The 24,243-nt window shown below is 40.8% G+C and overlaps 1 protein-coding gene across 1 annotated transcript in view; it reads left to right on the forward strand.

The window, feature by feature from the left end:
- Positions 1-13,873: 13,873 nt before the first annotated feature.
- ZBTB41 (zinc finger and BTB domain containing 41) overlaps positions 13,874-24,243 on the forward strand; it is a 37,721-nt gene continuing 27,351 nt past the window's right edge. The window contains exons 1-2 of the mRNA XM_055418978.2: positions 13,874-13,975; positions 14,598-15,837. Coding sequence (XP_055274953.2) covers positions 14,715-15,837 — 1,123 coding nt within the window. The 5' untranslated portion in view covers positions 13,874-13,975; positions 14,598-14,714. The remainder of the gene's footprint in view (positions 13,976-14,597; positions 15,838-24,243) is intronic.

Here is a 24,243-nt window from a genome sequence, read left to right on the forward strand (position 1 = left end):
TGTAGGAAATGCAGGTTGGATCCCTGGCTGGTGAACTAAGATCTCACACGCCTCAGGGCAACTAGAGAAGCCCCCGCACCATAGCAAAGATCCCTCATGTCACAACTAAGACCCCACTCAGCCAAATAAATAAACTTTTAGGGGGAAAACGGGATGCTTTCCTGGTGGCTCAGATTGTAAGAATCTTCCCGCAATGCAGAAGACCCTGGTTCAATCCCTGTATTGGGGAGATCCCCTGGAGAAGGGCCTCACAACCTACTCCAGTATTCATGCCTGGAGAATCCCATGGACAGAGGAGCCTGGTCGCAAAGAGCTGGACACGACTGAGCCATTAACAATTTTCTCCTTCCTTTTACCCTTTAGTAAGCACAGCTTTGTTTTCTATATCTGCGAGGCTGCTTCTGTTTTGTATATACATTCATCTGTATGAGTTTTCAGATTCCATGTATAACTGGTATCATACAGTATTTGTCTTTTTCTGACATTTTACCAATATTCTCCAGGTCCATTCATGCTGCTGCAAACAGCGGTATTTCATCCTTTTATGGCTGAATAATATTCCATTCTGTATATGCACTACCTCTCCTGAATCCAGTCATCTGTTGATGAGCATTTGGGTTGCTTCCACGTTTTGGCTATTATAAACAGTGCTGCTATGAACACTGGGGTTCATGAATCTTTTCCAATTATTGTTTTCATTTTTTTCTGGATATATATCCATCACTGGATAATACAGTGGTTCTATTTTTAGTTTATTAGGGTACCTCCACACTATTTCACATAGTAGCTGTACCATTCCCATTAACCACTCCAGTATTCTTTCCTAGAGAATTCCACGGACAGAGGAGCCTGGTGGGCTACAGTCCATGGGGTCGCAAAGAATTGGATACAACTGAGCGACTATCACACAACAATTTACAAAGATTTCATTTCCTCCATATCCTATCCATCATTTGTTATTTGCAGACTTTTTGATGACAGCCATCTGATAGGTGTTAGATGATATCTCATTATGGTTTTGATTTTCATTTCTCTAATAATTAGTGAAGCTGAGCACTTTTCATGTGCCTGTGAACCACCTGTATGTATGTCTTCTGTGGAAAAATGTCTATTCAAGTCTTCTGTCCATTTCTCAACTGGATCATTTGTTTTTTGATTCTGAGATGTATGAGTTGCTTATATATTGTGGAAATTAACCCCAGTCAGTTGAAACATTTGCAAATATTTTTTCCTGTTCCATAGATTTTCTTTTTGTTTTGTTGATGGTTTACTTTCTTTGCTGTACAAGAGCTGTTAAGTCAATTATTATAGATCCTACTTGTTTATTTTTTACTTTTTTCTTTTGCCTTAGGAGACTGATGAAGAAAATATTGCCATGATTTATGTCAGAGTGTTTCCCCTATGTTTTCTTCTAAAAATTTTATGGCTTCATGTTTTACATTTAGGTCTTTAAACTATTTTGAGTTTATGTTTGTATATTATGTGAGGGAATATCCAAAGAGATCCATATTTTTTACTTACCTCCACCACATTTTGTGTTTTTGATGTCATTATTTTGCCTCTTCATGCTTATCACTTTACTGTTCATTGTAGTTATAGTTGCTTTCACAATTTTGCTTTCTTTTTTTAAATCTACATACTGGCTTATTTAAGTGATCTTCAATCCTTCTATGTATTTGCCTTTCCTTGGGATTTTCCTTTTCCTATAGATTTTTGCTTCTTTTCCATTTAAAGGAAACCTAAAGCAATCTTGAAAAAGAATAAAGCTGGAGGCATCATACTTCCTGATTTCAAAGCAATATAGTATTGGCATGAAAACAGACACACTGATCAATGGAATAGAATCAAGTGCCTAAAGTAATCCTGTGCATATATAGTCAATTAACTAACAAATGAGCAAGATATACAATGGGAGAAAGACAGTCTTTTCAATAAACGTGTTGGGAAAGCCAGAAAGCCACATGCCAAAGTATGAGACTGGAGCCCTTCTCTTACACCATGCACTAAAATCAACTCAAAAATAGATTAAAAACAAAAACTTAAATGAAAGACCTGAGACCATAAAACATTCAGAAGAAAACAGTTGGCAAACTCCTTGGCATTGCTATCAGCAATGATTTTTTGGATTTCACAAAAGCAAAAATTGACAAGTGGAACTACATCAAATTAAAAGCTTCTACATAGCAAAAGAAACCATCAGCAAACCGAATAGTCAACCTTAACCACTTACCTAATAAGGGGTTAATAATCAAAATATACAAGTAACTCATACGATTCAACAACAAATAGCCCAATGAAAAAACTGGCAAAGGACCTATACAGACAGTTTTTCAAAGACATACAAATGTCCAACAAGTACATGGAAGGTTGCTCAACATCACTAATCCCCAGGAAAATGCAAATCAAAACCACAAGATGTCACTTCTCATCCACTAGGATGTTCATCATCAAAAAGACAAAAGATAACAAATGTTGGTGAGGATGTGGAGGAAAGGAAATCTTTGTACACCGTTAGCAGAAATATAAACTGATACAACCACTGTCAAAAACAGCTTGGAGGTCCCTCAAGAAATTAAAAATAGAACTACCAGAGGATACAACAATCCCACTTCTGAGAATATATCCATACAAAGTGAAACCATTATCTCAAAGTGATATATGCACTCCTATGTTCACTGCAATATTCAAAATAGCCAAATTATGGAAACCACCTCAGTGTCTGTAAACAGATGAATGCGTAAAGAAAATTTTATAGCCTTAAGAAGGAAATTCTGCCTTTTGCAACCTAAAGGCATCATGCTAAGTGAAATAAGCCAGACACATATAAAAAGACAAATACGAATACTATCAATATATATTACCACTTACATGTGGAATCAAAAAAAGAAAAAAAAGTCAAACTCATAGAAATGGAGAGTACAAAAGAAGTTGCCAGGGCCTGGGAGGTAGGGAAAGCAGGTAGAGATTGACAAAAGGGCACAAACTTTCAGTTATCAGATGAACAAGGTCTGAGGCTCACAGCTTGGTGACGATAACAGCATAGTGCTGTATGACTGAAATTTGCTCAGAAAAGAACTTAAATGTTTCCACTAAAAAATGTAATGTGAGGTGATGGATGTGTTAAAAACATGTGACATGATGGATGTGTTAATTAACTTGGTGGTGTATTAACTTATAATGTGTATGTATGTCAAGTCATCACAGTGTGCACTTTAAATATATTACAATTTTATTGTCAATTATACCTCAATAAAGTTGAAAAAAAATTTCTTCTAGGTAGCAGAGAAGTCTCCGAGACTGTTTTTATAGTCCTTGTGTTTTCATAAGGTGACAGTGACAAAGCTTTCTTATTCCTTGCTCATGGTATGTGACACTCTTTGACTTTGGAATCTAAAGTCTAAGAGCCTGTAAGCACTACGACATTATCTGACACATTTTCTTTATGGTACTTTTTAAAAAACTTATTTTCCTCATTAAAAAATGTTGTTGTTCAGTTGCTCAGTCATGTCCAACTCTTTGTGACCCCATGGATGGCAGCACACCAGGTTTCCCTGTCCTTTACTGTCTCCCAGAGTTTGCTCCAACTCATGTCCATTGAGTCAATGATGCCAAAAATACATGTTTATAATAGAAGAGTTGAAATATTTTTTAAAAAATTGAAGAAAAGAAAATCTTATATCAGCCCACAACCTGGAGAGAATTTCTATTAATGTTTTGATGCAATGCTTTCCAAACTTCACTCAGTATAATTTTTTTACACGTGACCATACCATGTGAACAAAAAGCACTCTTTTACACATAAAAATTATACAAGCATTTTCTATGCTGTTACAATTACAAAAATGAATATACCATTTTTATTGAATGTAATTCATATAAAATAAAATTGAACCTTTTAAACCATACAATTCAGTGGTTTTTCAATTCCTGGGTCAGGAAGATCCACTGGAGAAGGAATAGGCTACCCACTCCAGTATTCTTGGGCTTCCCTTGTGGCTGTGCCTGCAATGCGGGAGACCTGGGTTTGATCCCTGGGTTGGGAAGATTCCCCGGAGAAGGGAAAGGCTACCCACTCAGTATCCTGGCCTGGAGAATTCCAAGGGGTTGCAAAGAGTCGGACACAACTGAACAACTTTCACTTTCACTTAGCATATTCACCGTTGCACAAATAAAATTACAATCTAACATTAGAACAGTTTCATTACCCCAAAGGAAATCTGTTCCCATCAGCAGTCATTCCTCCACTCCCCTTTCCCCTACCCTTAAACTGCTACTCTACTTTACTTTTGTGAATTTCACTGTTCATTTTATACAAACGGAATCATACACTACGTGGTCATTTCCATTTCACATTTTTCACTTAGTGGAATTTTTTCAAGACTCACCTATGTTGTAGCATGTATCAGTACTTTAATACCTTTCATGCTGCTGCTAAGTCACTTCAGTCGTGTCCGACTCTATGTGACCCCATAGATGGAAGCCCACCAGCTCCCACGTCCCTGGGATAGAATATTAAATTCTATGAATAAGCCAAATTTTAATATCTGCTTATCAGCATGGACATCTGGGTTGCTTCCACCTTTTGATGATTATGAATAATACTGCCATAAACATCTGTGTACAAGTTTTTGAGTGAAAATGAGTTTTTAGTTTTCTTAGGTATGGTTACATAGCATCACTGACTCAATGGACATGAATTTCAGCAAACTCCAGGAGACAGTGAAGGAAGGACAGGGAAGCCTGGCATGTTGCTGTCGATGGGGTTGCAAAGAGTCAGACACGACTTTGAGACTGAACAACAGGTATATACCTAGGAGTGGAATTCCTAGGGCATGTTATAAAGCAGAGACATTACTTTGCCAACAAAGGTCTGTCTAGTCAAGGCTATGGTTTTTCCTGTGGTCATGTATGGATGTGAGAGTTGGACTGTGAAGAAAGCTGATCGCTGAAGAATTGATGCTTTTGAACTGTGGTGCTGGAGAAGACTCTTGAGAGTCCCTTGGACTGCAAGGAGATCCAACCAGTCCATTCTGGGGGAGGTCGGTCCTGGGTGTTCATTGGAAGGACTGATGCTAAAGCTGAAACTCCAATACTTTGGCTACCTCATGTGAAGAGTTGACTCATTGGAAAAGACTCATGCTGGGAGGGATTGGGGGCAGGAGGAGAAGGAGACGACAGAGGATGAGATAGCTGGATGGCATCACTGACTCGATGGACATGAGTTTGGGTGAACTCCGGGAGTTGGTGATGGACAGGGAGGCCTGGCATGCTGTGATTCATGGGGTCGTAAAGAGTTGGACACGACTGAGCGACTGAACTGATCTGAACTGATGCTAACTCTTGTAACTCTTGTTTCTCTTTTTGAGAAACTGACAAAACATTTTCCAAAGTAGGTGCCCCATTTCATGTTCCCACCAGCAGTGTATGAGGGTTTCAACTTCTCGACAGCCTTGCCAATGTTTGTTATCTTTTTAATAATGACCATCCTAGTTGGTGTGATGTGGTAGGTATATAACTGTGGTTTCAATTTACATTTCTATACAGACTGTGACATTGAACAACTTTTCATGTGTTTATTGGCCTTTACATATCTTCTTTGGAAAAATGTCTATTCAAATCCAATGTCCATTTTAAAAACTGGATTCTTTTATTTTTTGATTCATAAAATTTTTAAATAGAGTCTGGATACCAGATCATCAGATTCATCATGTGCAAGTATTTTCTCCCACTCTTAGGGTGTCTTTTCACTTTCCTGATAGTGCCCTTTCTTTCTGGTACTTTTACAAGATACACAGCTTGTCACTTTCCAACCATGCTTTTCTTACTTTTTAAAAATCTCTATTTTTCCCTGCAGAAACTAACAGAGAGCCAGCCTGCAAATCTGAGTGCCAGCACAGCATCACATGCAGAATTTTGAAGGGGAGACTTGAAGTTAATAACACAATAACTTAACAAATGGCACACAGGAAGGTAAGAGTTCCTTATCAACTGTATACTGCTATTTTTTTAACAACAAAATAATTTTAGGGTTTTTAAAAAAATAAGTGGTATGGTCCAGGGGTTAAGAATCCATCTTCCAAGCAAGGGACACAGTTCAATCACTGGTTCAGAAACTAAGATCCCACCGGCCACCAGGCAACTAGGCCCCAACCACTGAGCCCAGGCACTCTAAAGCCTGTGCCCCAACTAGAGGGAAGACTCTGTGCCATGATGAAGAGCCCATGTGCCCCGAGGAAAGCTCCCACACACCGTAACTAAGACCCAACGCAGTCAACTACATAAATAAGTAAATATTAAAAAGAATAACTTTCCACTTTACTGATGTCTGGTTTTGGTTGCTTCCAGTCTTATAACCTCTGGAAAATTTTTTTGGGGGGGGGCAGGTGCTAATTTCTTGAAATTAATGTGTAGATCAAGAATTTTCAGTTTTTCTTCTAGTGTGAGCATTTAAAGTTGCCCTCTGAATATGATTTTAGCTATATCACATTTGTTTTGATATATTTTTATTATCCAGTTCAAAATATGTTGTAAATTATATTGTGATTATTTTCTTTTATCTTTAGGATGTTTCAGTGCAGTTCAGTTGCTCAGTCATGTCTGATTCTTTGCAACCCCATGGACTGCAGCACGCCAGGCCTCCCTGTCCATCACCAATTCCCGGAACTTGCTCAAACTCATGTCCATAGAGTTGGTGATGTTATCTAACCATCTCATCCTCTGTCATTCCCTCTCCTGCCTCAATCTTTCCCAGCATCAGGGTCTTTTCCAATGAGTTGGCTCTTCGCATCAGGTGGCCAAAATAATGGAACTTCAGCTTCAGCATCAGTCCTTCCAATGAATATTCAGGATTCATTTCCTTTAGGATTAACTGGTTTGATCTCCTGGCAGTCCAAGAGACTCTCAAGAGTTTTCTCCAACACCACAGTTCAAAAGCATCAATTCTTGGGCACTCAGCTTTCTTTAGGCCATTTACTGTATGTTGTTGTTGTGTAGGCACTAAGTTGTGTCGGATTCTTTTGTGACCCCATGGACTGCAGCCTGTCACATTCTTCTGTCCATGGGATTTCCCAGGCAAGAACACTGCAGTGGGTTGCCATTTCCTTCTCCAGGCGATCTTCCCAACCCAGGGATGGAACCCGCATCTCCAGCATTGGCAGGTGGATTCTTTACCACTGAGCCATCCATGTATTAATGAATTTCCAAACATTCTGGGTTTTCAAGTTATCTTTCTTTTACTAATATGATAATGTTATATATAATTAGTATATGAAATATTATACTAATTATATATATAACATATACACTAGTTATTATACACTAGTATATAAAATACTATATAATAGTATATACTTTTCTTATATATGTAAATAAAATAGTATATAATATGTACACACATATGGATAGGTAGATATTTATCAGTATATAAAATATATACATAATTGAATACAGGCATACATTTTTGAAATTGTTATATCTTCTTTACGGATTGAAGACTGTATTATTATCACAAAGCCTTCTATCTCAAATGAATCATTTATGCCTAAGTCTGCTTTGCCTGATATTAATATAGGTACAGCAACCTATCTTTGGTTAGTATTTGCATAGTGTATCATTTTCCAACTATGTACTTTTAACTTTTCTTCAAATTTAAGCACTGTCTGCAGTAATCAAGTTTTTGCAGTGATGAAGTCTATAACAGCAAGTTTTTGTCTTTTTTCATTCAGTCTGTTAATCACTGTCTTTTTAATTGAATAATTTGGTCAATTTCCAGTTGTCACTAATTACTACATTTGACTTTAGATCTTCCATCTCACTACATTTTTCTATTTGTTTCAAATGCTGCTGCTCTTTCTCTCCTTTTCTTCTTTTTTCAGTGTTCAATTTCCTTACCTCTATTAGCCTACTTATTAAACATTTATTTAATTTTGATTTTAGTAGTTACCCCAGAGGTTATAATAAACACCCTTCAGTTACTAAAGTTATATATAAATTAGAACTTTTAACACATGCTGAGTCTTTAGCTAGTGAATCCTCTCAAGATTGTCTGATTTCAACTAGTTTTTATCCTTCTTCTCATTTGAAGGATTTTTTTCTAGCTCAGCAGTTGTCTTCTATGAGCATCATGAAGATGTCTTTGGGTTTCAAAAACTTCCACTGGGAAGTCAGCTCTTGGTCTAATTTTGCTCCTCTAATGCCAATACTCTTTTTTTTTTTCCCTCCTGCATGCATGACCGCTAAGTCAATTTAGTCATGTCTGACTCTGTGAGACCTTATGTACTGTAGCCTGCCAGGCTCCTCTGTCGATGTGATTCTCCAGGCAAGAATACTGGAGTGGGTTGCTATGCCCTTGTCCAGGGGATCTTCCCAACCCAGGGTTCAAACTTGTATCTCTTTTGTCTCCTGCACTGGCAGGGGGTTCTAGCACCATTTGCGCCACCTGTGAAGTCCCTTTTTTCTATGAGAAATTTCTCCTAAATTTTTTTCCTTACTTGCAATTTTCAGCAGTTTTACTATGACATGCCCAGTTTTAATTTTCTATGAACTTATCTTGCTAGGAATTTCTACTTCTTCTTGAATCTCTGCCTTGATGTTTTTCATCAATGGGAAATTCTCAGCTATTCTTTTTAAAATGCTACATCTTCCTCATTCTCATTTTCCTCTTCTGCTGCTGTGGTTCTATTAAGATTTATGTTTGGTGTTTTATGTGTTCTAAATATTTCTTTTCCTCTTTTCTGTATTACCTATTCTTGGTTTCTTTGTGTTTTATTCTGGATATTTCTTCTGATTTATCTTTTACTTCAAGTTTCTCTTCAGTTCTAATCATAGGTTAAACATACCAACTCTTCTTAGATTTACCTATTATATTTTCCTGTTCTAGAATTTGTATTTGATTTCCATTTTTTTATTTAAAATTTAAATATTCTGTCAATTTCTTGAACATATCACTGATAGTTTATTTGCTGTATTGGTCTAATAACTTCATTTTCTTCATCTTCTGTGGATTTGTTTCATCTGTTTTGTCTCTTTTTTGGAAATAGCCTTTGTATGAATAGGTGTGTGTTTGATTCTGCATATTATATATTAAAACTTGACAAGTTAGGAATTCCTTGGGGGTACAGGTTATGACACCGAGGGCCCAGGATTGATCCCTAGTCAGGGAACTAAGATCCCACAGGTCATGTAGAATGACCAAGTTAAAAAAATAATGAGTCTGGATGATGTCATCATAATCAAGGCAGGATTGGTTTTGCTTCTGGCAGGCAGGTAGGCTAAAAGAAGGAGCAATTCCTCATTGTCTTTCTCAAATAAGGAATAATGTTAAGAGCTTCAGTGCATGAAGACTGGTCTATTTCTGGTACATTCTTACTCGTAGGTTAGGACTTTCAGAGTTCCAGCTGAAAACATGCAGTGTTTATTAGGGTCCTTTTTTTGGGGGAGTGGCCCTTTAATTTCAGCATTTATCTCCCTGCCTCATGGCTCTGTCATGGCTCTGTCAAGGATCTGCTCATGTTATCAGCCTCTCAGTTGCTTCTTTCCAGTCAGAAACTGCTTTTAGGGAGAAGCTTCCCCACCAACGCTGGATCACCTCTTTGAGCCTCTTTTTCTTGCAGTTCAGACCCTCACAATTCCTCATATACAACCTTGGTAGCTATGCCATGCATTCAAAACAGTAGCTTTTGTCAAAAAAAAAAAAATTAAACTAGTTGTTTCAGTTCAGTTCAGTTCAGTCGCTCAGTCGTGTCCGACTCTTCACGACCCCATGAATCACAGCACGCCAGGCCTCCCTGTTCATCACCAACTCCCGGAGTTCACTCAAACTCATGTCCATCAAGTCGGTGATGCCATCTAATGTTTACAGTTAGACAATTGGTTCCAGCTCCTTAATATACCGTTGCTGATACTGGAATTTCTCCATGTAAAATATTTTTAAGTTTATATAGTTGATTTAACAATTTTCTTCCCTTAATTGTTTCTAAATTCTGACTCATGGTGAGAGAGACCTTCACATTTTACTGTTATTTTGTTATACTCCTTTTATGGTTTCAATTTTTAAATTTACATTTTTTATTCATCTGGAATTTATCTTAATTAGCTGAGGTTATATACAACTTACTTTTATTTCTGATACCCCCGTTTATCTATTTTCATTTATTGGACAGTCTTATATTTTTGTCACAGACTTGAAACTTTACCTTTTTAAATAGTAAACTGACCTGTGAATTTTGACCTGTGGACTTTCAACTTTTCCATTGTTTCATTGCATGTCTGTGTGTCTGTGACAAAATGACTTTAAGATTATCATGCAATACTCTGTATACATTTAAGGTATATAATTTGACCAGCTATATGTATACACTAGTGAAATTATTGCTACAATCAAAATTTTCTTGTGTGCTTTGTTAATCTATACAAATTCTGATGCCATGTGCTGTGACTAAGCAACAAACTGTCATTTTAATCTGTAGTTTGTAGTTTTTTGATAAATCGAATCATACAGAATATACTCATTTTGTCTTTTATTCAGTTATTTTGAGATATCTATTTTGATGCCTTTGGCATTAGTTTGTTCCTTCTTACTGCTAAGTAATGAAAGCATTAGTCACTCAAAGTCATGTCTCACTTTGCAACCCCATGGACTACAGCCTGCCAGGATCCTCTGTCCATGGAGCTTTCCCAGGCAACGAACCTAGTCTACTGCATTGCAGGTGAATTCTTTACCATTTGAGTAGTTTGAGACTCATCTAGGTTGTTGCCTTTGGCATTACTTTGTTCCTTATTGCAGTAACAGTATTCTACATATTTATCCACTTGCCTCTTATTGGACATTTGGGTTGACCCTAACTTGGGGCTATCACAAGTAAAGCTGCTGTAAAATTTTGTACATAAGACTTTGTGTGATAAAATACTTTGATTTCTCTTGGATAAAGATGGACTGGCTAGCCTATATGATGTGCGGCTTTACAAAATTGTTCAACTGTTTTCTAAAGTGCTTATACCATTTTACATTTCAGAAAGAAATGAAGGACTCCCTGCGTGGTTCAGTGGTTATGAATCCACCTTGCCATGCAGGGGATGTGGGTTCAATCTCTGATCTGGGATTTATGATCCCACATGCTGCAGAGCAACTAAGCTTGCACGCCTCAACTATTGAGCCCTCCCACAACTAGGGAGTCCACGCACCGAAAATGAGAAAATCCTGCACGACGAAGCAAAGATCCCAAGAGCTGCAACTAAGACAGGGTGTAGCCAAATAAATATACATTTTTTAAAATTAATGAGATCTCCAGTTGATCGACCCTCATCAGTTGATACGTCTATCTTCCAGCTGAAACATCTTCATCAACACTTGATATTATCAGTCACAGTTATTCTTATGGATGTACCTCACTGTGGTTTTAATTAGAATCTCCTTTAAGATGCAATTTAAAGATAATGCCTTTCACATATTTATCTCTTTTCAAGCAATGTCTGATCAAGTATTTTACTCATTTTAAATATTTTTTTCCCCTTCTCATTAGCTGTAATAGCTCTTTTTACTTAGGGGACATATATTTTTCAAATATATTCTCATCTGCCTTTTGATTTTCTTAAATATGTGTTTAGCTATGCTGGGTCTCAGTTGCAGCATGTGGGATCTAGTTCCCTGATCAGAGTTCAAACTCCAGCCCCCTGCATTGAGGGCATAGAGTCTTAGCCAATCAATGGACCAACAATGAAGTCTCTTGACTGACATCTTTACAATATGGACTCTTCTAATCTGAACTGAACTGAATCTATGAATATGACATATTTCAATTGTGGACATGAGTTTGAGTGAACTCCGGGAGTTGGTGATGGACAGGGAGGCCTGGCATGCTGTGATTCATGGGGTCGCGGAGAGTCAGACACGACTGAGTGACTGAACTGAACTGAATCTATGAATATGACATATTTCAATTATTTAGGTCTTCTTTAATGTCTCTGAATTGTGTTTTGGGGGAGTGCTCAGGTATTTCATATTCCCAGGTATTTTGTATTTCTGATGCTGTCAAATAACACCTTTTATGATTCAGTTTATTTAAAATGTTACATGCAGGGTACAGAATAGTTGTTCAATGGATATTCAATGAGTAAATGAAGAAACATATTTTCATTTTCAGAAATAAATTTGTGAAACAGCCTTTTAAAGGATGTTGAATTAAGACCATGACAGATCAGCAAAAGAAAGCTATAGGAAAGAGGTCCTAAAGAGTATAGATTTCCTTTTCGTCTTGGCTTTCTGGCTCTGCGCTTTCCTTCTGGGCACCCACCCCACTGCTACTTCCTTTGACAAAGACTTCTGACACCTTAGGGACATGGATGCTGGTTCCATTTTATTTTCCGATTGTTCATTGCTAGTGTACTAGTGACCGTTCTCCAGAAAAATAGAACTGACAGGATAGACAGAGGATACACTGATATTCTAAGGAATTGACTTGCATTGTTGATTCTGGGGGCCAGTAAGTCTGAAATCCATAGGACAGGCCTATGGAGAGACGTTTCCATTGGAAACTCAGGTAAGAGTTGATGTTCCAATCTTCAGTCCAGACACTTCACGGCATCCGGCTGAAAACCCAGGCAGTTTTCATGTTGAAGTCCTGAGAACAGCTTCCGCTGGATTGGATGAGGTCTAACAAAGATTCTCCCTGACCAAATTTTAATCAGGCTCCTCTAAACTCCCTTCTCAGTTAGGTTCTGACTTTTGAGCTTCTGTATTTGTCTCTGCATTCGTCAACTATCCTGCTAGGTCAGCTTAGCCGGAATACCCCACCCTCTATATCTGATACCTGCTTCCTTAACCTCTTCCAAAACCCCATCCCACAGGTGATGTCTGACCAATCCCACCTGCCTCCAACCGGAATCCTGTTGGGTCAGATTAGCCAAAACTCCCCGACATCCCGCGTTATCTCTTGGCAGTTCTCCATCCACTGATATGCCCGCCACCCCTAGGCAGCTCCTGGGCTGCAAATTCCCACTATTCCTTGTCTGGAATTGAGCCCATTCTCTACCCCACAGGACAGAACCCTACTGAACGAAGTTTGCCTTACCGTTCACAAGTGTCAGGAATAACTTTCTGTACCAGGTCCATCCACAGGGGAACAGGCCCCGAGCTGCTCACCCATCCTGTTCGGCGTCAGCCTCTGCCTCATTTCCCCGGTGTCTGGAAAACCACACGCCTAGGAAGGACCGCCTAGCAAAAGTGTAGTCTTCGGGGACGCAACCCCGGCACCACCCGGGCCTGCGCTACAAACGCACCATCCTGGGCGCTGGCCCCAAAAGTTAGCCTGTGGGCGTTTTCATTCTCCTCGTTTCAGCTTTCTTTCCTGTCCTACCAGCTGTATGCTTATATGTACACTTTTCAACGTTTCCTGTGGACGGTAAGAAGCCGAACACTAATTTTAGGAGCAACCGCGTCGGCTGCGCCCGGCTGGGTTCTTCAGACGCGGGGCGGCGTCGGCGGAGACGCTGAGGCTGAGCGGCCGCCGCGAACCGCCCCAGGCCGGGAGGACGCCGTCCGCTCGCGCCGCGGTGCCCTCGCCCAGGCCTCCGCAACTCCGCCTCGTCTCCTCCTCCGCCGGTCCCCGCAAGGCTGTCCCCCAGGGCCGGACTGGCTCGGTCATAGCGGCCACCGCACCGCCGCGAAAACCCGGACTAACGGACTCGGGGTGTCGTCGCCGGGGCAGCCCGGGCGCGGGGCATCACGGAGCTTGCGCGGGCAGGGAGCGCGCGCGCGCATGCGCAGGGCCACGCGCCGCCGGCGGGGTGTCGGGCGGCAGCGAGGCTGCGCGCGGCTGACGTGTTCGGTGGCCGCGGCGGCGGCGGCGGCGGCGGGGCGACGGCAGGGGAAGGGCGGGCGGGGCCGGGGGCTGAACCCGGAAGTGGCTCGGCGCCGCAGCGAGCGCGCCAGGAGTGGAGCTTGGCGGCCGGGAGCCAGCGGGGAGCCCTGCGTTCCCGGGTAAATGCACGCGCGGGGCGTCCGCGCGGGGGGCGGGCGGCGCGGGGTCGCCCTCGGAGGCGCGGTCTCGGCCCGGCGGGCGCCCGGCGAGGCTCTGCTGTGGCGGTCGTCCCGCGGGCGACCCGACCTCCTCTCCGCGCCGCTCCCGGGGCAGTCCCGCCGGGCGCCTCCGGCCTTTGGACGCTCGCCGGCCGGCATGAGGTGCGCCTCGCCGCCCCGGGGAAGCGCGTTAACTGGGGGCGCGGAGGGAACGTGGGTTCCGTGGCCGCGGCGGCCTGAGTGTCAGCGCCCGGCGCCCTTGCATCGCGAAGGTGGCCGCCTCGACCTGCCCCGCGGCGGGCTCGGGGCAGCCTCCCCTTCTGCCCGCCTTCCCGCTGCTCCGTTCGGGAACAGGGCCTGCAAGGTGTGCCCTGCCTCCTTCAAAATTATTCTTTTGTTGGCTGTCTTTTTCTAACCCGGCCCTCCTTGTTCTCCGCCCTAAAATCTCAGCCACGAATGCGTGGAAGCGGTGACTTTGACATAATTTACTTCTCGTTTAGGAAGGATTTGTTGACAGTCCCGCGAGTGATTTAGGGTGGCTGGGCCGTGGAGTTGTTTTACGTGGTTCTTACTCTCTTCACAGACCATGCAGCCCTCGGGCACGCCCCTCCAGAAGCTGTGATCACAGACAATCCTGTTTTCCTTCATAAATCCCTCAAGACACTTATGAAGTTTCTTGTTCTGAAACCGTTGTACTGCAATGAAGAAGAGGAGAAAGGTTACTTCACATCTTGACGAGAAGATCCATCTAGGCTACCATAAAGATTCCCCGGAAGGAAATGTTGTAGAGGATTGTGACCGAGTATCCTACACTCATTCCACAGAAAGACCAGCTCCTGAAGCCCTACGCTGTTATCAGGAACTTCCTCCCTCCCCGGATCAGAGAAAACTTCTGAGTTCTTTGCAGTACAATAAGAACTTGCTGAAGTATTTGAATGATGACAGGCAGAAGCAACCGTCTTTCTGTGACTTACTCATCATAGTAGAAGGAAAAGAATTTAGCGCCCATAAAGTTGTCGTTGCTGTTGGCAGTAGTTATTTTCATGCATGTTTGAGCAAAAATCCGAGCACGGATGTTGTCACCCTGGATCACGTAACGCACTCCGTTTTTCAGCATTTGCTTGAATTTCTTTACACATCAGAATTTTTTGTGTACAAATATGAAATCCCTCTTGTTTTAGAGGCTGCAAAATTTCTGGATATTATAGATGCAGTTAAGCTGCTGAATAACGAAAATGTTGCCACTTTTCAGTCTGAGCTAACTGAAAAGTCATCGCCAGAAGAAGCACTAAGTGAATTAACTGGAAGACTATCAAGTAATCATCAGTGTAAATTCTGTAGTAGACATTTTTGTTACAAGAAGTCTTTAGAGAATCATTTGTCGAAAACCCATAGGTCCCTTTTATTAGGGAAAAAACATGGGTTAAAAATGCTGGAGAGAAGCTTTTCCACAAGAAGATCAAAACGGAATCGAAAGTGCCCTGTTAAGTTTGAGGACACCAGTGATGATGAGCAAGAAAGTGGTGATGGGTCAGACAATTTGAATCAAGACAGTTTTGATAAGGAAAAGTCAGATAGAAATGATTCTGAGGATCCCGGAAGTGAATATAATGCTGAAGAAGATGAGCTAGAGGAGGAAATGTCAGATGAATATTCTGACATTGAAGAACAGAGTGAAAAAGATCAGAATGATGCAGAAGAGGAACCAGAGGCCAGTGATTCTGTCGGAAGCATTCATGAGGGGTTAGCCCCTGTAATCATTCAGAACAGTAACAAAAAAATATTGCAGTGTCCCAAATGTGATAAGACCTTTGACCGCATAGGTAAGAAAGAAAAGCTTGTTTCTTATCTCTAATAAGAAAAAAAGCATGTTTCTTGTCTCTAATAATTTACTTTTCATGGATACTTTAAAGGTGATAATTAAAAACTAAACTTTGAAAATAACTTTTGAAAAATATGGAGGGTATTTGATTTTTGATCCATATTTTATCCTGTGTTATAAATTTGTTGTGATTCAGGAATTAAGTGTTTATATTACCTTTTGTTTTCTCTTCCTCGTGTCCTGGCAGTAGGTGACAGATCATTAGTTCCTGTGTTTAGTGTGAAAAATTCCAGAGTGTCAGTAATTAGGAATATAGCATTTTGATTTCTATGCTAATTTAATTTAAGTGCTATTTTTGAGTCATCATAGAAAATTGAAATAGGCCATATTGTATGTAATTTAATAATTCCTATATTGTTTCCCCTTGAGCGTGGTAATATGTGAGTCATGAATGTAGTCACTTTTCCAGTATCCAGTACTGTTTAGAACAGGGCTGTTTCAGATTAAGAATAGTTACAGATAAAACTAAATTACTAAATGTAATAAATGCCTTCATTCTGTAGGCAGAGACTTTAGGAAGTATCCTAATAGTATTCTTGGGTTATTATGATAATGAATAAATCAATTTTTTCTTTATTAGAAAAGCATATGTATGAAAAGCATATGAAAAGTGATGTGAAAGTAAAAAGCATATGAAAGTGAAAGTGTTAGTTGCTCAGTTGTGTCTGACTCTTTGCGACTGCGTGGACTGTAGCCCACCAGGCTCCTCTGTCCATGGAATTCTCCAGGGAGGAATACCTGGAGTGGGTTGCCATTCCCTTCTCTGGAGATCTTCCCAACCCAGGCTCTCCTGCATTGCAGGCAGTCAGTGAATATTTAATTTCAAGAGAGCTTACTTGCTAGTAAAATAATTTTTGGAGGTGTCTTATAATGTATAATGTGAACTTTAAAATTGCAGCAGTTCACCTATTTACATATAAATGAGAGTTATGAAATTGGGGACTGTATTTTACCACATAGAATGATAAAAGAAGCAGATAAGTATTATTTGACCTTGTAAAATTACTTATACATTTAATATATCCCCATGTGTCCCTCGGAGAAGGCAATGGCAAGCCACTCCAGTACTCTTGCCTAGAAAATCCCATGGATGGAGGAGCCTGGTAGGCTGCAGTCCGTGGGGTCGCTAAGGGTCGGACACGACTGACGACTTTACTTTCACACATTGGAGAAGGAAATGGCAACCCACTCCAGTGTTCTTGCCTGGAGAATCCCAGGGAAGGGGGAGCCTGGTGGGCTTCCATCTATGGGGTCACACGGAGTCGGACACGACTGAAGTGACTTAGCAGCAGCAACAGCATGTGTCCCTAGTGGGTCAGATGGTAGAGTCTTTCTGCAGTGCTGGAGACCCAGGTTCTATACTTTTGTCAGGAAGATTCCCTGGGTTGGGAAGATCCCCTGGAGAAGGAAAGGCAACCCACTCTCCAGTATTCGTGCCTGGAAAATCCCATGGATAGAGGAGCCTGGCAGCCTTCAGTCCATGGTTTGGCAAAGAGTCAGACATGACTGAGCAACTTCACTTCACTCACTCATGTTATTGAGTTAGGAGGAAATTGGTTAAATAAGGTATTGGTAATCATTTGCTCTCAAAATACTCAACAGTGTAAACTGTGACATTACAGTAGGTGCCTTTTTTTTGCTTTTTTATGCTTTTGAATATTTTTCTCTAAATTAGAATGCTTTTGACAATCCAACTTAATTATTCATTGCTGTTTTTACTGTATTTAAAGTTCTGTACAAATGAATAATTTTTTTGAGCAACTAGTCAGTTGGAAGAGTGTGTGGATACAAGTAGCTTTTTAAACTAAGGCTGGTAAATGTTCTTGTGGAGCTGTGAGCACAAACTGTGAGCATTACAGGGAACAGAAGAACATTCTTGAGCTGAGATACCTGACAGCATTTCATCTTTCTGGTTGATTCTGCTGTGTGAGACTTTGTATTCTTAGCACGTGCTTCCTGTAGCCTGCCTTGTTTTCAGTCGTGCGCAGTGGCTCAGTCGTGTCCGGCTCCTTGCCACCCCATGAGCTATAGCCCGCCAGGCTCCTCTGTTCATGGGATTTTTCCCGGCAAGGATACTGGAATGGGTTGCCATTTCCTTAATTTGGCCTAATTTGATTTGAGATGTGTGAGAGCAGGGTCAGCCTGCCAGTGGCATTGTGGGCCCAGGAGATAGATATCAGGCTCTTATATCCGGCACTGAGCCTGTGGGATGCATTGTGAGCAAGGGGTTCTGTGTTCAGGTAAGACAAGGAAGATGATACTCAATTTCTGTTAACACTCTCAAATTGTCTAGGAAACAAACCTGTTAATTTTACTTAACCTGGCATTTTCTCAGATAACTTTATCACGGGACATTTGGAAACTCCCGGGAAATTAGAGTTCTGTGCACACTATTTGGGAAAATACTGCATAAGTTAAGGTCTTGATGTCCTAAGAGGAAGGCATTTTGCAGCTTTTTGAACCAAGGTTAGTCCAAATAATCAGATAAGTGTGGGAATCAATAGATCACATTGTCAGCTTATTTCCAGCCTCCTTTCTGAATGTATTTTTTATTACCCCCCTCTTATTGAACCCCTCTTTTGCTTAACCTCATTGGGGCTGCAGACTTCTCCCCTGTGCAGAGAAAGAGAGAAGAGATTGAGATTATGATTTTATCATACTGGTTATGAAGCATTGATATGAGCAGTGATGTCAGACTGCCTGCATTTTTGAATCCAGGTCTTATGTGAGTTACTTCACCTGTGTGTACTTTTGTCTCCTCACAGATAGAATGGATGATGCTAATAATACCTTCTCATGGGAGTTACTATGAAAATTAAATAGGATAGTCTTTGTGAAATTTGTGTGAATATAGTATGAAATTACAATACTGTGTGAAATTTAGGTGTGCAACGAATGCTCGCTGCTCTTATTCATCTTTAATACAGTTTCTAAGTGTCTGTACTCTGCCAGACACTAAACAAATGTGAAATGATGTGTTCTTTGTCGTCAAGAATCTTAGAGTTTAATGAGTACATGCGAAAACACAATTATAATAAAGATAATCTTATCATGACAGGGACAGAGACTTAGGGGAATCGGGAAAGATTTCATGGAGCAGGTAGCATTTGAGCTGAGAACCTAAGAAAGGGAAGAGCTTGCAAGGCAGAAGGACCAATACTTACAAAGACTTTAAGGTAGTTATGTTCTGGAAATTGCTGAAACCAGGGTGATTTCAGGGTGGACTGCTGCTCCTGCTGCTAAGTCACTTCAGTCATGTCGAACTGTGCGACCCCATAGACGTCAGCCCACGAGGCTCCCCAGTCCCTGGGATTCTCCAGGTAAGAACACTGGAGTGGGTTACCATTTCCTTCTCCAAAGCATAAAAGTGAAAGTGAAGTCACTCAGTCGTGTCCAACTCTTAGCGACCCCATGGACTGTAGCCTACCAGGCTTCTCCGTCCATGGGATTTTCCAGGTAGGAGTACTGGAGTGGGATGCCATTGCCTTCTCCGTCAGGGTGGGCATGTAGGTGTAATGAAAATAATGAGAGATGAGGATTGGCAAGTGAGCAGAGGTCACATTTTGAATGGTCTGTATGCGCTGCAGAGGAGTTTTTAATCCAGTAAGTGATAAAAAGTTGAGAAAACAGAGGAAATGACCGCCGTAGGCATTTTAGAAAGATAGGCTGGCTTCAGGGAAGAGAAGGAAGTTGGAAAGAGCAGAGGGTTATTGCAGTCTTGGGCTAGGAAGATGAGCAGCATTGGGAATGGGATGCGGGACAGGGTGCGTCAGACCTGTAGGCGTCAGTGGACTGACTGGTGATGGGTAGAATGAGAAGAACAGGCAGATGGAGGAGACCTGTGATTCTTCAGTGTCCTCCCGTGTCGTCTCTATCAGAAGTCCTCTTTATTCTTGAAACACTCCCAGTTACTTTCCAGTAACCCTTGTATCACCCACATTTCTTTCAGTTCAGTTCAGTGGCTCAGTCGTGTCCGACTCTTTGCGACCCCATGAACCACAGCACGCCAGGCCTCCCTGTCCATCACCAACTCCCGGAGTTCACTCAAACTCATGTCCATCGAGTTGGTGATGCCATCCAGCCATCTCATTCTCTGTTGTCCCCGTCTCCTCCCACCCCCAATCCCTCCCAGCATCAGAGTCTTTTCCAGTGAGTCAACTCGTCACATGAGGTGGCCAAAGTATTGGAGTTTCAGCTTTAGCATCAGTCCTTCCAATGAACACCCAGGATTGATCTCCTTTAGAATGGACTGGTTGGATCTCCTTGCAGTCCAAGGGACTCTCTAGAGTCTTCTCCAGCACCACAGTTCAAAAGCATCAATTCTTCACGATCAGCTTTCTTACAGTCCAACTCTCACATCCATACATGACCACGGGAAAAACCATAGCCCTGACTAGACGGACCTTGGTTGGCAAAGTAATGTCTCTGCTTTTTAATATACTATCTAGGTTGGTCATAACTTTCCTTCCAAGGAGTAAGCGTCTTTTAATTTCATGGCTGCAATCAGCATCTGCAGTTATTTTGGAGCCCAAAAAAATAAAGTCTGACACTGTCTCCACTGTTTTTCCATCTATTTCCCATGAAGTGATGGGACCAGATGCCATGATCTTTGTTTTCTGAATGTTGAGCTTCAAGCCAACCTTTTCACTCTCCTCTTTCACTTTCGTCAAGAGGCTTTTGAGTTCCTCTTCACTTTCTGCCATAAGGGTGGTGTCATCTGCATATCTGAGGTTATTGATATTTCTCCCAGCAATCTTGATTCCAGCTTATGCTTCTTCCAGCCCAGTGTTCCTCATGATGTACTCTGCATATAAGTTAAATAAGCAGGGTGACAATATACAGCCTTGACGTACTCCTTTTCCTATTTGGAACCAGTCTGTTGTTCCATGTCCAATTCTGACTGTTGTTTCCTGATCTGCATATAGGTTTCTCAAGAGGCAGGTCAGGTGGTCTGGTATTCCCATCTCTTTCAGAATTTTCCACATTTCTTTAGGAGGTTTTTAAAATGTCCACCTAGGATTTTGATTGTGATTTCCCTGCCTTGTCAGATTGTGAGATGGAAAATGTTGTCTGTTGCTTTTGGTTAGTATCCTTCATGATACCCCAGGTCATTTCAAATGAATAGTAAGTTTTCAGTAAGCTCCTGTTTAATTGAACTAAGGTGAAAGATTAACATCTGACTTGTAAGAAGCCTTGAAGTTGCTGTTTCAGAGTGGGTTTATGAGAGGTAACTAATAAGCTCTGGAACCAAGTGTAGTTTACTAATTTGATTCTCTCACTTTGGATCTTTTACCTTTTTTGATGTGTTTCATAGATGCTCAGAGTCAGACTCCTGATCCAGTTGTGTTATTCCTGAGGCTTCAGCTGCCCTCCTCTCTGCCCATTCTCCTGCAGATAAGAGTCCTTTGACCTTTCCCCCTTAAACTGAAAACCTCCCGGTGAAAAGGCAAAAGTCAAATCAGGAAAAGATGTCAGATGGGGGTGAGATAAAAAAAATTTGGATGATTTGTCTTTTCTGTCCTTCCTGCTGGAAACTAAAGTATTTCCTTAAATTAAATTTGATCTCTTCTAGAAGCAGAAAATATTTTGTAGCTTAAAAAAAAAAATGTGACTTATTTAGACTATCCTGACAGATTCCGGTTGGTTCTGAATAGGGAAAAGTTTTGACTTATGGCATACTTCTTTACTTTAAAGTTAAATATTTTTAGTGAAGTGTTCTTCATGCCATGCCAAATGAATAAATTTGAGGTATAATTTAAGATTTGGCGTATGAGATATATAATGAGGTAATTTGGTGATGTTTCTCTTTGAAAAAGCTCCACATGAAATCTGGTAATAATTTTGCATGACCCATTTGGAATGAAACCCAAGGTCAAGTTTTGTTAGGTGTAAATATATGTATTCTATATCTCCTAATTTGGGACATAATTCATATTGGGATTCAGTCAGAAAAATGCTGTGGATGAAATTTCTTAATATTATGTATTTTCTTTGGTGATCAAGAATGGTTGGGCATAACTTAGTATTCTGTGAAGGAACACTGAGGGTGTTTTTGATGGAAACTTTATTTGATAACCTTGAGGTAAACACTTGATTTATACATTATTATTGAATTTCCCCCACCCGATAAGAGAAGAGAGATTTGTTGTCTGTGTTTATGTGAGGAGAACCCCCACCCCCAACAATCCTACCAGTTGATTTAAACCTGGGATTTCATTGTACATTTACCTGACTTTGTGGTTCAGCGTTCCCTCAGAAGCTGTGTCTCCTGTTGCTCAGAAATTCAAAGCCATGCAGATAACTTATCCTGCAGTGCTCTGTGCATAAATTTGAGTTGACATAAGTCCCATTTGTTTATTGTTGCTTTTATTCTCATTACTCTAGGAGATGGGTCCAAAATGATCTTGCTGCGATTTATGTCAAAGAGTGTTGTTCTGCCTATGTTTTCCTCAGAGAGTTTTGTAGTGTCTGGCCCTGCGTTAGGTCTTTAATCCATTTTGAGTTTATTTTTGTGTATGGTGTTAGGCAGTGTTCTAATTTCTCTCTGTTCCATGTTCAGTTTTCCCAGCACCACTTACTGAAGAGGCTGCCTTTCTACATTGTATATTCTTGCCACCTTTGTCAAAGATTAGGGACCCATAGGTGCTTGGCTTTGTTGCTGGACTTCCTATCATGTTCCACTCATGTATATTTCTGTTTTTGTGCCAGTATGATACTGTTTTGATTACTGTAGCTTTGTAATGTAGTCTGAAGTCAGGGAGCCTGATTGCTCCAGCTCTTGTTTTCTTTCTCAAGATTGCTTTGGCTGTTTGGGGTCTTTTGTGTTTCTATACTAAGTAAAATTTTTTGATCTAGATCTGTGAAAAATGCCGTTGATAGTTTGATAGGGATTGTGTTGAATCTGTAGATTGCTTTGAGTAGTATGGTCATTTTTACAATATTGATTCTTCTAATCCAAGAACATGGTATGTCTAAATGTCCATCAACAGATGAATAGATAAAGAAGATGTGGTATATGTGTACAGTGGAATATTACTCAGCTGTAAGCAGGAGTGAAATTGGGTCATTTGGAGTGATGTGGCTGTACCTAGAGTCTGTCATACAGAGTGAAGTAAGTCAGAAAAAAATAACATATATTAACGCATGTGTGTGGGATCTAGAAAAATGGTACAGATGAACCTATTTGCAGGGCAGGAATAGAGGCAGACATAGAGAACAGACCTGTGGACACTGGGGTGGGTGCCAAGGGGAGGGTGGATTTGGGAGGAAGGATTGACATATATACACTGCCATGTGTGAAATAGATAGCCAGTGGAGACCTGCAGTGTAGCCCTGGGAGTTCAGCGTGGTGCTCTGTGATGACCTAGCGGGATGGCATGGGTGGGAGAGAGGTCCAAGAGGGAGGGGACAGATGTCCACCTTCAGCTGGTTCACATTGCTGTACAGCAGAAACTGACACAACCTTGTAAAGCAGTTGTACTCCAAAAATCGCATTTAGATGCATGTAATTGGTGAATGTAGACAAATAACTATGATTATCTTTTTTCCTCATGGCCTTGGAATATTTTGTTTTTTATCTAATCTCCATGATACATATAGGACTTACATATTTTTTAAAAGTGTGTGGGTGAAATGTTATACTTGCCTATTAGCTTTCACCTGAAGAAAAATTTGTGTATATATTTTTTTCAGGACAAAGCAAAGCTAAGCTTGTCATAGAAAATTATTCTTCATATTGATAGTGTTTTTTCTTATTTCTGTTGCTTTTCACTCAAAAGTATCCTTAGTTAAAATTTCTGTTTTATGCTACTAGATGTGCATATTCACAACTTTGATTACAGAATAATAATAGCCAGCGTTAACTGATAGCTTATAATGGGTTAGAAAACAGTCGTGTCATGTGTATTAATTGATTTATTATTACGATAATCCTCTGAAGTAAAGACTATTATTCCATTTTTATTTTTTCATGTTTTCATTATTCCACTATTATTTTTTTCAAATAAGAAAGATTTGAGAAAGGTTACTTGTCCAAGGTCACATAGCCTGCAATTTAAAGTATTGTGATTCACGTCCAGGTGCCTGGATCCAGGGTCTCTGCCCCTACCATTGATACTGATCTACCTCTGTAATGTGGAATTGTATATTCTGAATAATGATGTAAAAGGCTTTTAGTATAAGATGGTTCAGTGGTAAAGAATTTGCCTGCCAATGCACGAGTCACAGGAGATGCGTGTTCCATCCCTGGGTGGGGAAGGTCCCCTGGAGAGGAAAATGGCAGCCCACTCAAGCATTCTTGCCTGGAGAGTGCCATGAACAGAGGAGCCTGGAAAGCTACAGTCCATGG

Source organism: Moschus berezovskii, chromosome 17 (genome assembly GCF_049115385.1).
Source record: "Moschus berezovskii isolate FMDL1 chromosome 17, NW_MosBer_1.0, whole genome shotgun sequence".
Taxonomy (NCBI): Eukaryota; Metazoa; Chordata; class Mammalia; order Artiodactyla; family Moschidae; genus Moschus; species Moschus berezovskii.